At 43.3% G+C, this 12,129-nt stretch overlaps 1 protein-coding gene and 1 long non-coding RNA gene across 8 annotated transcripts in view; one reads left to right on the top strand and one right to left on the bottom strand.

The window, feature by feature from the left end:
- LOC109287440 overlaps positions 1 to 8,842 on the top strand; it is a 15,641-nt gene extending 6,799 nt beyond the window's left edge. Inside the window, exons 2-3 of the long non-coding RNA XR_002094868.1 lie at positions 5,618 to 5,717; positions 7,000 to 8,842. This is a non-coding gene — a long non-coding RNA (uncharacterized LOC109287440). The remainder of the gene's footprint in view (positions 1 to 5,617; positions 5,718 to 6,999) is intronic.
- The window catches only part of B3GNTL1 (UDP-GlcNAc:betaGal beta-1,3-N-acetylglucosaminyltransferase-like 1), a 417,067-nt gene that overhangs the window by 83,754 nt on the left and 321,184 nt on the right, over positions 1 to 12,129 (bottom strand). For all 7 annotated transcript variants that reach the window (XM_019502483.1, XM_019502489.1, XM_019502498.1 and 4 more), the window contains one exon: positions 10,140 to 10,264. In XM_019502483.1, the coding sequence (XP_019358028.1) occupies positions 10,140 to 10,264 (125 nt within the window). The remainder of the gene's footprint in view (positions 1 to 10,139; positions 10,265 to 12,129) is intronic.

Genomic DNA, 12,129 nt, shown 5'->3' with positions numbered 1-12,129 from the left:
AAGGCCCCCACAGTGAGGGAGGCAGCAGGGCAGGGGCAGGGGTTGAGGTGAATAGGGTTCTGGCCAGGCTGGGTGGTAGGATGAATGGAGCCAGGGCAGCTTGTTCAGAGGCATGGGAAGGGGGCTCCTGCCGCTGCATGCACCCCGGCAAGGCCCAGGGGGCATGTGCCCCCCCCCCAGTTTGGGGCAGCCCAGCAGCAGGATGCACATGGCTGCTCCCAGGGCAGCTGCAGCTGGGCACAAAGTGCAGCACGCAGCTGCCTCTGCCCCATGCATAGATCCAGGGGGCATTTGCCCCCCTGGGCCTCTGCTGGGATGCACACAGTGGCGGGAGCCCCCCACCCCTGCATCCCTGGACAAGCCACCCACACTCTGATCGTCCCATTCACCCCAGCCCCTGCCTGTGTCCCATTCCCTCCCTCACTGTGGGGGGTCTCAATCTGTCCCCACCCCCCAGCCCCTTCCTCTTCCCAGAATAGATTGATACCTGCCTGCCATACTGCTACTGATCCACCCACTGAGCTGCAATCCTGGCTGTGTGCATGCCCCTCCCCACCCCTATTGCGGCTGCCCTGAGCCCACAGCTGAGCTACCTTGTGGCCCTACTTGCTGCCCTGCATTTTGGGGGGCTGAGCCCCATTAGCCCCAGCCTTCTGCTACCTATGTTAATATACTTAGATTTTCAAAAATCTTTTGACAAGATCCCTCACCAAAGGCTCCTTTAATCTTGCAGGTTTCCCTGTGCGCGTGTCCACGATTGACTGGCGGGGGGCAAAGGGGGGGTGATGACGGCACACTACTCGCTGCTCACTCCTGATTGGTGGGGAGGCAAAAACCACAGTTTTAAATATGGCACCATTCTTGCCTCTCACCGCTGACTGGCTGAGGGGCCCTAGCAGCCACACTGTCTGTTTCTGACCAGCTGGGATGCACAAACAGCACTATATTTAAAACCAAGGTTTTTTGCCTCCCCGCTAATCAGAAGTGAGGAGTGGCGTGCTCAATGGCTCCTTTTATTTTACAGACTCCCCTGTGCACCCCCCACCCACTGTTTGCTGCTCACTCCTCATCAGTGGGAAGGCAAAAACTGTGGTTTTAAATATAGTGCTGTTTTTGCCTCCTAGCCAGTCAGCAACAGACAGCATGGCTGCCAGGGCCAATCAGCAGTGAGAGGCAAAAATGGTGCCACATTTAAAACTGCTTTTTTTGCCTCCCTGCCGATCAGGAGTAAGCAGCGAGCAGTGGGGCCCCTCTGCCAATCAATGGTGGAGTCACATAGGAGAACCTGCAAGATTAAAGGAGCCACCGTGCACCCCATTCCTGCCATGAATTTGGTCGGCCCCTAGGAAGGCCTTTTGTGTACTGAAAGCTGGTTAAAAGATAGGAAACAAAGGGCGCGTCTACACATTGCCCTATAGTGATGTTGTTACTATGCCATGCTTTAGTACTTTTTGGGAGTACCGTAACACAGAGCAGTAACTGCTCCTGCTGAACCATATATGCAATGCATGGTTATTTTTAGTGGCTACTTTGCCATAGCAGCGTGTTATAAAGGGGGAGAACGCCGCTATGGTAAAGTATCTGCTGGTCATAAGTAGACACCCATGGATGTTACATCACCATAATGCGTTGCTACGGCAATGTAGAATCACACGTAGATGTGCTCAAAAGGTAGGGATAAATGGTCACTTTTCAGATGGAGGAAGGTCAACAGTGTGTTGCCCAAGGATCCAGTTTTGTTCAACATTCTCATCAATGACCTGGAAAAGGGAGTATGTAATGAAATCACAAAATTTGAAGGGTGTGGATGTGTGTGTAGGTGGGTGTGGGGTTTGTGGGGAGGTCTGTGAGTGTGGGTGGGTGTGGGGTTTGTGGGTCAGTATGGGCCGCCTCACTACATGTTCCCTACATGGCGCACAGCCTTTGCTGCCAGCAGCAGCAGCAGCAGCAGCAGGAGGCAGGCCCTTGGGGCACTCCTGGCCTATGGCAGGCAGAGCTCCCCAATGACATGCAGTTCTGGCTGAATCCTGGGAGCTGCACATGGTGGCTTGGAGCCCAGCTGGTTCAGGCTGCTTATGTGTGCCTTTGAACCAGACCAGTCTGGCTCTGTACCAGCATGTGGGGCTCCCAGCATGGCAGGTGGGATCTGCACATCATTGGGACAGACCAACTCCATACCTCCACATGGGGCTTCCAGCACTCCAGTGGGAAGACACACGCAGAGGCATGGAGCCCACCTGGCCTGATGGTGCATGGACTGGGAACCATGGGAAATCGTGTGCCATTGGCCCATGCAAGCTCTGTGCCACTACGTGCAGCTTTCCACTGGAATGCTGGAAGCCCCATGTGGAGGCATGGAGTCGGACCTGATGGCACACAGTTCCTGCCAGCAGTGCCATAATCCCTATGTGCTGGCATGAAGCCAGCTTGGTTTGGGTTGAAGGTGCATGCCAGTGCGCTGGGCCAGGCAGGCTCCATGCCTCTACATGCAGTTCCTGGGATTCAGCTGGTGGACTCTGCCTGCAGTAGGCCAGGAGTGCCCCAAGGGCCCAGCACCCGCTGCTAGTGCTGTGAGGGCTGTGCACTGAGGCAGAGAGGCCCACACCCACCCACATACACCCACAAACCCCACACCCACCCTGTACTCCTGCAGGCAGGAGGTCCCCTCTCCACTCATCGTCTGTCCAGTCATGCATCATTGCACCTGGTGCCTCCACTTGGGGCTCCCAGATGGTGTGTTGGGAGCTGCATTGAGGTGGATGCACAGAGCCCACACGGTCAAATAGCATGTGGCCTCTGAAACCCCACCTCCTGTTGGCTTTGAAAGGGCAGCCATGGTAATTGCTTTTTGGATGGGGCTCTGCAGGCCACACAGAATGGCCTGGCAAGCCAGATATGGCCTGCAGGCCGTATTTTGCCCACCTCTGGTGTATGGGTTTTACTGAATGGAGGAAAAAGGAGAAGAAAGAAGGACAGAAGGCAAATTTTGATGATGTGAAGGAAAGTGGTAGGTTAGAGAGGGAGTACAGGGAGATTATGGAAAGACTGGGCCTTAAGGGACCAATAGGATCAGGGGATCCAGAAAGTAGTGCTCTTTACTGTGCAGAGTTCCCCTGTTTTGGGGAATCCCTGTACCTATTCAATGGTATCTTCCTGGATGGAGGAGCCCCAGCAAGTAGCACACTGCACCAGCAATAATTAATTAAAGTAATATAAAGAAGTATATGAATGGCATCAATATTAAATTTAGGAGATCCCAAGTGCATTAGATTTCAAATTAATGGGGTTATTATACAGCCACAAGAAATGTCTTCAGTAAATGGTCAATACCATTTTTTTTTCTACTGAGTATTTTGAGCTGTGTACATGAAATGAATACATATAAAACTTTTGATCTCTTTTGCTGACATCACAGTTTATGAAAGATCATTATCTTTGAAGATGCATGAACAATAACCATCTTTTCTGCATAGATGCAATACTCCACAGCAATAAAGACAAATAGGGAAGTGTCAGATTTGCCTATTTCTACAAAATGGGGCTATATGCACTGTGAAGCATAACCTTGGAATTCTTTTTTTTTTTTTTTAAACAGCCTCAGGTTGTCATATGGATGAACATCAAGCAGGTATGAGTTGGTGGAAGAGAAATGTGAGACTGATGTTTAATTAAGGTGATGAATGCAGAGTTGGTTTTCATGAAAGCCTACACTGAACAGACAATGCATCTCATCCACTTGAGCAAGATGTAGCTTAAGGAGTGTCAAAAGCTAGATAATTTCAGTTATCCCCTTCAGGTTTCCGGTTCACCTAGCTTGCCTCCTACATTGGGATGTTCCTAGAACAAGTAGTTGGGATTCCTGCCTTAGGGAATAAGGGAATGCCATTTTCCCAGACTTCAAGAGCCAGTGCAGGTGCAACAGAAGGGAACTGTAGCAACTTGTAAAGAGCAATTAAAGAAATACCTGACATAAATGAAACTAGGAGAAGTTGTTTTAATTGTACAAACCACCTCCCACAAAAGATTCTCTCACAGTTATTTTCAGGCTTTTCATTACATGTTCATAGCCACCAGCAAAAACTGGAAGGTATCATTATACTCAGTTACTGCCAGATCATGGCTGCCTGTTCTACACCCGTGACGGAAAGGATTAAGCTACACTAGCTAGATAGATACTGCTTTCCCAGTGGCATTGAGTTGTATTTCCGAGCTTGTGCTCAATTTATAAGAGATGGGTCTCAACCAAAAGTCTGGATCAAAATACCCCTGGAACCTTGTAGAAGTTCAGATTTGAATTCAAGCTAGTCAACTTGAGGCAAATTTGTGAATTGTACTTTATTTCTGTTTTCTTTATATTCTAGTCACTTTCTTATTTCACAGAAAAATGTTAGTTTTTTCAGTTTGGAGAATTACTCCTCTTTCTTTCATAATCTTCCCAAGACATCTCTTGCCCTGGCCTTTCAGTAGGCATTAGATGCTTGTGCAGAGAAGAAGAGAAGCCAAAATTTTGCAGGAGCGAAGTGGGGTCATTCATGTAGAGGGTACATATAAGTATAAAATATGTTCGTTTTCCCCTAAGCAGCTCTTACCATGCCAGCCACACAAATAATTCAACAATAAAGCTCTGTGTTAGAATGTACAGTGACCCACTGGATGAATGCAGGAGTCAGGGCACATCTGCTCGATACAGCATCTTCCTATTTTGAAATGACAGGCCACATAATAATAAAAGCCATATGATTAAACGCTTCTCTGTGCAGTGTTAATTTCTCTTCCATATTGTTTGACCTTCAATGGATGAGGTCATGCAAGTGAATCAACAGAGCAAAAAAACAACATGCACTGCAAGTCCTTTGAAGAGACAAAAACCATTAGCCGTATGCTAGTTTGGCCTGACATCCATAAGGAAGCAAAAATAGTACCGCTGGATGTGTGGCACCTGTAGCACCATCAGACTAAGTACATCTGTGCATCCATTGGTCTGGCCATGTATCAAGGATCCAATAAAATTGATCTTCAGAAGACAGAGTTATTCAGGTGTGAGTTTGATTTCTGTGACTTTTTACACAGGAGAGATTCAGAGGGGCTTACATTAGAGGTGAATCTCAACTGACTTAATCTTGGACTCAGGGTCCAAGATCCCTCATCGCAACTCTTTTGGGGGAAATTTAGAACTTGATCTGAACCTTCCAGATCAAGCCCATTCTCAGTTGAATATTACAGACATACTGGTGGATGAACTGGTTGTTTCTGTGTTGTGCCGCTGAACTTCACATGAACTTCATTTAATTGCTGGACTCTAATGTTCCATCAAGTTACTACATTTGTACTGTTAATAGGTTCTATTACGGTCCAAGTTCATCTTCAGGTCACGGGTCATTGACTGAGGCAGAGTTTGTATTGTGGCCTCTTTTTCATGAAAGGCTTATTAAGCAAAGACACAGACCATCAAACGTTAATGTCATTTGCTTTTAAAGACCCTAATGAGGTCATTAGTTCCAATGGTAATTAAATTGCCAAATGCAGAAATGGAAGTGAAAATTAAAACATAATTGACCTCATCTTTCTTTCAGTTCTGCAAAAATACATTCTGCTTTTCTTTTTGTTTATTTTACAGTGAATATAGTGACGTGGGAAATGAGGTAACCAAACCTGTGATCACCATTGAAATGAGGCCCCTTGCTCAGGAAAACCACTCAAGAAACTAACCAGGCATGGTACATACTGAATACTCTCTTCTTTTTCTTGGAAAGCACAGCAAATCTATGGCACCTGAAACCGGATTACTTTAGTACAGGGATATTAAACACATTGAGTCCCACAGGCCGAATGAGGGATGTGGGGCCACTTTGTGTGCCAGACTGGCTCTGTGTTCCAGATCCGATATACAGGACCAGTCTGACATGGGCATTGCATACAGTCTGCACCCTGGACTGGCCCCACACCACCCTTCGTGTAGTGTGTGCCCCAAAATGGTATCGCATTCCACATGCAGTGCACACCAAACTGGCTGCAAGTGCCACATACAGTGTATGGGGCTGAGAAAGGTATCTGCCACATGCAGCCCATGGGACCAGTCTGAGACCTACAGGCAGTACCCATCATGGGCTGGGTGATAGGGCTCCACAGGCTGTATCTTTGAAACCCCTACTTTGGTAGGTCACGTAAATTATATCCACTTACTGCTTTTCAAGGGTGCAGAATTAGCACTATAAAGCTAAGCCCATTCTTCATATGCAAAATACCAGGAACAAACACTCCATTTGCTTTGGGCTTTAATACATGTTTCTGCATTACAAAACCCAACCCTGCTTCTTCAGAAACTCTGAAAAAAATGAATACTCACAGGAAATAATATTTATTAAAAGTCCAAGTTACATTTTTGGAAGATATGCTTCAAGTTTTGGGGATATTTTTTTCACAAAAAGATAACATTGCTTTTGCCACCAAATGGAAAAATGTTACCTCACAGGAATATATAAATACATACAATTTTTTTCCAGAATAGAATTTTGTCATTTTTGTTGGAAAAAAAATGTTTTCATTTGTTTTGACCAAAAAATGGAAAATTTGTAAGTGAAAAAAGATACAACTAGCCACCCCCCAATATAGTATTTGCATGCAAAACTGCATAAAAAGCCAATTGTAGCTGTTTGATTTCTTCTATCTTTTACTAAACTGATTTTATTACAAAATTAAGTTGTTTTATGGATAATTAATTTTATTCCTCTTAGCAAGATAAAAGCCATGCTTTTTATGTTTCTTATTATAAAGCTACCTCCCCATATTGCATTAGATTAGTCAATCTTGGTTTTGTAGCATAACATATACACAGCTCAAACATAAGCTGCAACATAAACTAAAACTGTCTGTATCTCCAAGATCCAGCACATAAGATTTTACAGAATTTTAGTTATTAAATTCTACTGAAAAACTGAAAACTACTTTGAGAAAACTATGTTGCTCATTCACAGGATTTACATTTGTCGTGTTTTTCAGTTGTCAGTGTAATGACAACAAGACTTCTAACACAAAGTTATACTCTGCTTCACTTGGATCCCAATGTCACATGCCCAAAATACTTAATAACATACTCTGATGCCTCTAGCATACAGGACGCTGGGAGTAAACTTTTTCTCTACTTCACAGATACTTCTACCCTCCAGTCATTTATTCTACAATCATGGGAAAAGACCAGAAAACCATTAATGACTACCTTTATACATCATCAGATAAAAAGAACTGACTGCCATTAGCCAATCAGTTGGGGGTTTTTTTTTGCTAACAAGTTGTGAGTTGCAAAATTACATTTATGTTGTTTTTTCCCCTGGAGGGTATAAAAGGCTCTCATACATTCGGATAAGCCCACTCAAATGTTAATTGATTGCTAACTTTGTTGAAAGATTAGGTGACACACCTTAATACAAACAAACCATATTTTTCATCTTATCAAGATGTATTTCTTCATTTTGAAGTGTGTGTCTAAAGGGAAACATATTTTTTATTATTTATATAATATATCAACTCTCATAACTATTTTTTGGTTTTGGAGAGACAGAAGTATTTTTATTTCATGGCTTACTGACTCAATTCATGCCCACCTAGAGAATTCATAGGCATTATTTCTGTGACAAATTTTATATTGTTAGTTAATTAATTACTTTGATCATTATAAAAGGATGGAGAGATGTACAATACTGTTTGAGGAAATCACCTGGCTCAAAAAAGGGCTTTTAAAAGAAATGTAACAGAACTACTAAATGAGCTGGTGGAGAGTGTGAAGAAATGGTTAAGATCCTTATTAATAAGATCCTATAAGGTCAGAGATCCAATGAACTTCTAATTTTCACCCTTTTCACAAGAACATGACTTGAGTTCATCAGTATCAAGCAATGGCTAAAATCACGTACAACTTAGGCACAAAAGAGGGTAATGGTCCCAGAAACAAAGTTATTACTCAACCTCATGTTAAAAAACTCACACAAATCAACAAGAAGAATAATGAAAAAAGAGCCAACGGGAAGAATAGCAAGCCAGACTGCTGAAAATCAGACAAGAAAGATGCCAATTTGGATACCCAAACTGCACATCTGAAACAGTTTAGAGCATTTCCACATTCTAAGTGAATGCTGTAATCCAGGATGCCTGTGCCACACAACCTTGCACATCTGAATAAGCAACAGCTTGCAATAAATTCAGAACAAGGTCATTTCCAAGAATAAGATATTTTCCCACAGAAACAAGCAGCCATCTTCCAAGAGTTTTAGCATCCCACAGTGCATGGCTGAAGTTAGTAAGCAACTGCCAAAATGGTCACAACAGGAAAAAGCAGCCTTTAAAGAATGATTTCCTTCTTATAGTTATCTGACCTAGATTTGCCTAGAAAAGGCATGTAATGTTTTTCTCTGCTTTAATATTTCATACTTTATTATTTATATTAAAGTCTATAATAGCATGGGACATGAGCATACCATCCAGTTAATATACACATGCAAAAACATGGTTTTGGTTTTACTAATTATTCCTGAATAGCCTACGCAGCTAAGACTGAGTGGGTGCATCTACACATGCAATTAGCATATAGCAATAAACTCCGGGGCAGTTCGCACCAGAGTTGGCTGCTCCTGAGTGCAGCATCTTCACGTGTACCCGGGACTGTAGCATTTAAAGCCAGGGTGGAGCAGCCCTGAGCCAGCAGGGGATCTGGGGGGGTCAACCCTGGGCTCCAGGTGGTGGTAGAAGGGCTGGCTAGGGCACAAGGGTCCTACAGTGCAGAGCTAGGAATCAGGAAGCCTCCACACTGTAGAGCACTTTCATGCCTCAGATAGCCCCACTCAGTCTACACATGTGTTTGAGCATATATAATTGCGCTGCTATAGGAGAGTACTTATCCCAGACAGTACTATCCTATGGTCGAGTTAATTAATTTACTGCGCCCTAATTCAAGTGCATGTGTAGACTGTGATGCTTAACTGTAGAACTAATTAGTCAACTTCACAGTAAAGCACATATGTAGATGTACCCAGTGAAAACCTCATTCTGTCTCATGTATTAACAATAAAATAGTTTACTGAAGGTCCTCACTGCAGTGACAGTGAAGGAAGAGGTGTCACTAAGGAAATCATTTAGTTAGATAACCATTTATTAGCAAAGAAAGAAAAGAGAAAGAAGTAACCTAGTTTATTCCTGTAACCCATGCTGACCCTGCAGAACTAACAAGTGGAAGAGAGAGCTTTTAAAGGGCAAAATGAGCATACCAAGGGAACAGCACTTCTACAAAATTTCTTTTCACAGAGGAAGCCCACTGTAAAAACAGAATACAATAACCCGGGTCTTCAAAGGTCAGTAAAGGGTGTCCCATTCCTATAACGGTTCACATTTACGCATGGTACCTATTGTCAGAGGATCTCAGTAGCTACCATGTGTACTTTTGTATCATGTATACTTTTGTAAAGTACTTTACAAAGACAAAACAATTAGGATTTCTACTGTTTAGTTACAATTCTCCCCATTTTTCATATAGTTAAACTGAGACAAGGAGATTAAGTAATTTGGGCAAGGATACACAGTGAATAAGTGACAAGATTCAGACTAAAGATATCCAAGTTACCTGTTTTGCAGGTTATATCTATGCAGCTCAGTTACTGTGCCTGACTAAGACAGGCCATGGCTGCTAATGCACCTGAATAGCAAGTAACATTGTTGTCTTAGCAAGATGCTGCAGACCTTATTAGTATGTGAACAGTGCTGAATTAAAACAGCTACACTACTTACAGTCCAGTAGGTAGCAAGCACAGTATCTCAGCATGGCTCTTCCGGGTGCGGTAAACGAGTGGAAGAGATACCCACAGCCTCAACATTACCACTCCACTGCTCTCCTCGAAGTAGGATTATGGTAAAAAAAGAAAAAAAGTGAGAGCATCTTGTTTCTTCCAGTATGTTACCAGCAAGCTGTGTTATGCTCTCCACATTTTTATAACAGAGGCATGACTATAGCTATTCACTTATCACTCTGTTATTTCATTTTTTTGGTAAAAATTCACATTCTTGATCACTGACAGTTGAGAAAGATTAAACACCTCCCCTCATGGCATCCTGACACCAAACGGCTTTGATTGTATTATAAAAACATGTCTTACTCTAGGACAGAATGAGTTGCAGCCTGGGGATGGTAGCGATACAGGAGGAGGCACTGGTCCACTCGAAAGACTCTGCCGCCTTTTTGGACATGTTTATAAAAAAACAGCAAGTCTTCTGGGATGCCCTGGAAGAGAGGCATTCGTTCAAACCACAAGAGTTTTTTACACAGGTACAATTTCTTCTTTGGCTCACATTCAAATATTCTCATTGGTTCCACAAGGGACAGGTGGATCAGGATCAATAAAATGAGAGGCAAGCTTTTACTTGTGTCTCAAAATGATCTGAAGTGTGTTAGGAGACAAATGAAATCAGTGCTTCCTACCCTTTAATTTTCATTAATTGGTTTCTGGTTTCAGCTGGATGAGAAACAACAGAGCTGAAGCACTGTGACCAAAGGCTGTTCTCCAGGAATTCCTGAAGCAACAGAATCTAGGAAACCTCAGATCTGTTATGAATGCTCACAAGACTTCTAACCTGATTTGCAGAGCAATGAGTTTGGGATAAGCTGTCTAGATTTATTTCAGGGAATGAATCAGAAGCTTCAACATGGCTAGAAAGAACACTGCAGAACTTATTAAAAAATGTCTGCAGCTAAGATAGGGTATCAAAGAGCCATTACTATGGTCCACTAGTATTCTATTACAAGTCAGCCATACAAAAAGTGATAAATCCACTTTCAGAAACAAGGCGATATAACGTATGTCATTACAGGGGGTGGAAAAGCAGCATCTGTTTATACTTAGCCACTTGAAAAATTAAAGTAAAATATGGTCAACACACATAATTGCCAAGCAATCATATCTCTTAAATATTGTGTGTTTCTCTCCTCCCACCCATTGTTTGTGAAAAGTATTACAAATCTATCATGCAAAGAAAAAATGGTTTAAACAGCCAGGAGTAATCACATGGTATTTGACCGAGGCATCAAGTAAAATATGCAGCAGCAACATAACAGAAATGCAAGCCACAAAATATCGGGGGCAGGGGATGGGAATGTTTATATTAACTATCACAGCGGGCAATGTCATGGACATGGAAACAACCATAAACCTTATTTATTGTATGCATTTAATTTCTATGGGAAAAAAATAATAAAGGTACTACCTAAAATATTACACCTAGTACCACAGCTCCTGTGCTCGAGTTAAGAAAAAATTAATACATAATTTTTAATGAACTTGGACCCAACCCCTCATGTAGGTTTTCACTGCCAGTAGCATGTGTGGAGGGAAAGGTATCTAAGGGAAGAGAAAAATGTGAAATACAGTGCCTTGAAGTAAGAGAAAGAATTAGGATGCAGTAAATATAAGGAGGATTCTTTATGTAGGCAGCTGGATTTGCTCTGTGATTCTTTCCAGCTCTCTAGCTCCCAAATGTACTAATGCAGCTTAATATTTGTTCTTCATTTCACCACACTTAAGTCTAGCTATGACCAGGCCTGGAGTAAGCAGCCATGGAAGAGAACACAGCACAATATAGTATAGGTCCAAAACATGCAATCCAAACCCATCTGGGTTTGGAGGGAACTTAGAAAGAGACATTGTTCCAGACTCTGCAACTCGAGACACTCCCAAAGTGACCGAGCTGGGACATTGAGCCTGCTTCTATCCTAAACTCCAGCTTAACACCTGGAAGATCTCCCCTGTGAGAGTTTCTCTCACACAAATGAATACCTGTATGCTTTTGCATGATGGCTTGAATTGAGCAGCAGTTTCCTTATGCCTTCCCCAGACCAGGGGAACCTGGTCTGGTGAAGGTGGGGGGTGCATTTCCTTGCAGCTGGACTACTTCCAATCACAGAGGTGTTGACTTGCCATTGCCTCTTGAGCCTTCCCAAGACTAGGGGCACTTTGGTCTGGAGATGGTACCGGGCACTGCTTTACGGCTCCCCTCCTCTCCTCTCCCACAGACTGAGAAGGGAGGGGATGAGCAGCCAACTACTGCTTCCTGCCTCTTCCCCTGACTGGGGACTCATGAACGGGGGGGGGG

The sequence above is a fragment of the Gavialis gangeticus genome, unplaced genomic scaffold, assembly GCF_001723915.1.
Source record: "Gavialis gangeticus isolate Ggan-Ray unplaced genomic scaffold, GavGan_comp1, whole genome shotgun sequence".
Lineage (NCBI taxonomy): Eukaryota > Metazoa > Chordata > Crocodylia > Gavialidae > Gavialis > Gavialis gangeticus.
The sequence above is the reverse complement of the archived record's forward strand: the minus strand, read 5'-3'. Positions and strand labels throughout refer to the sequence as shown.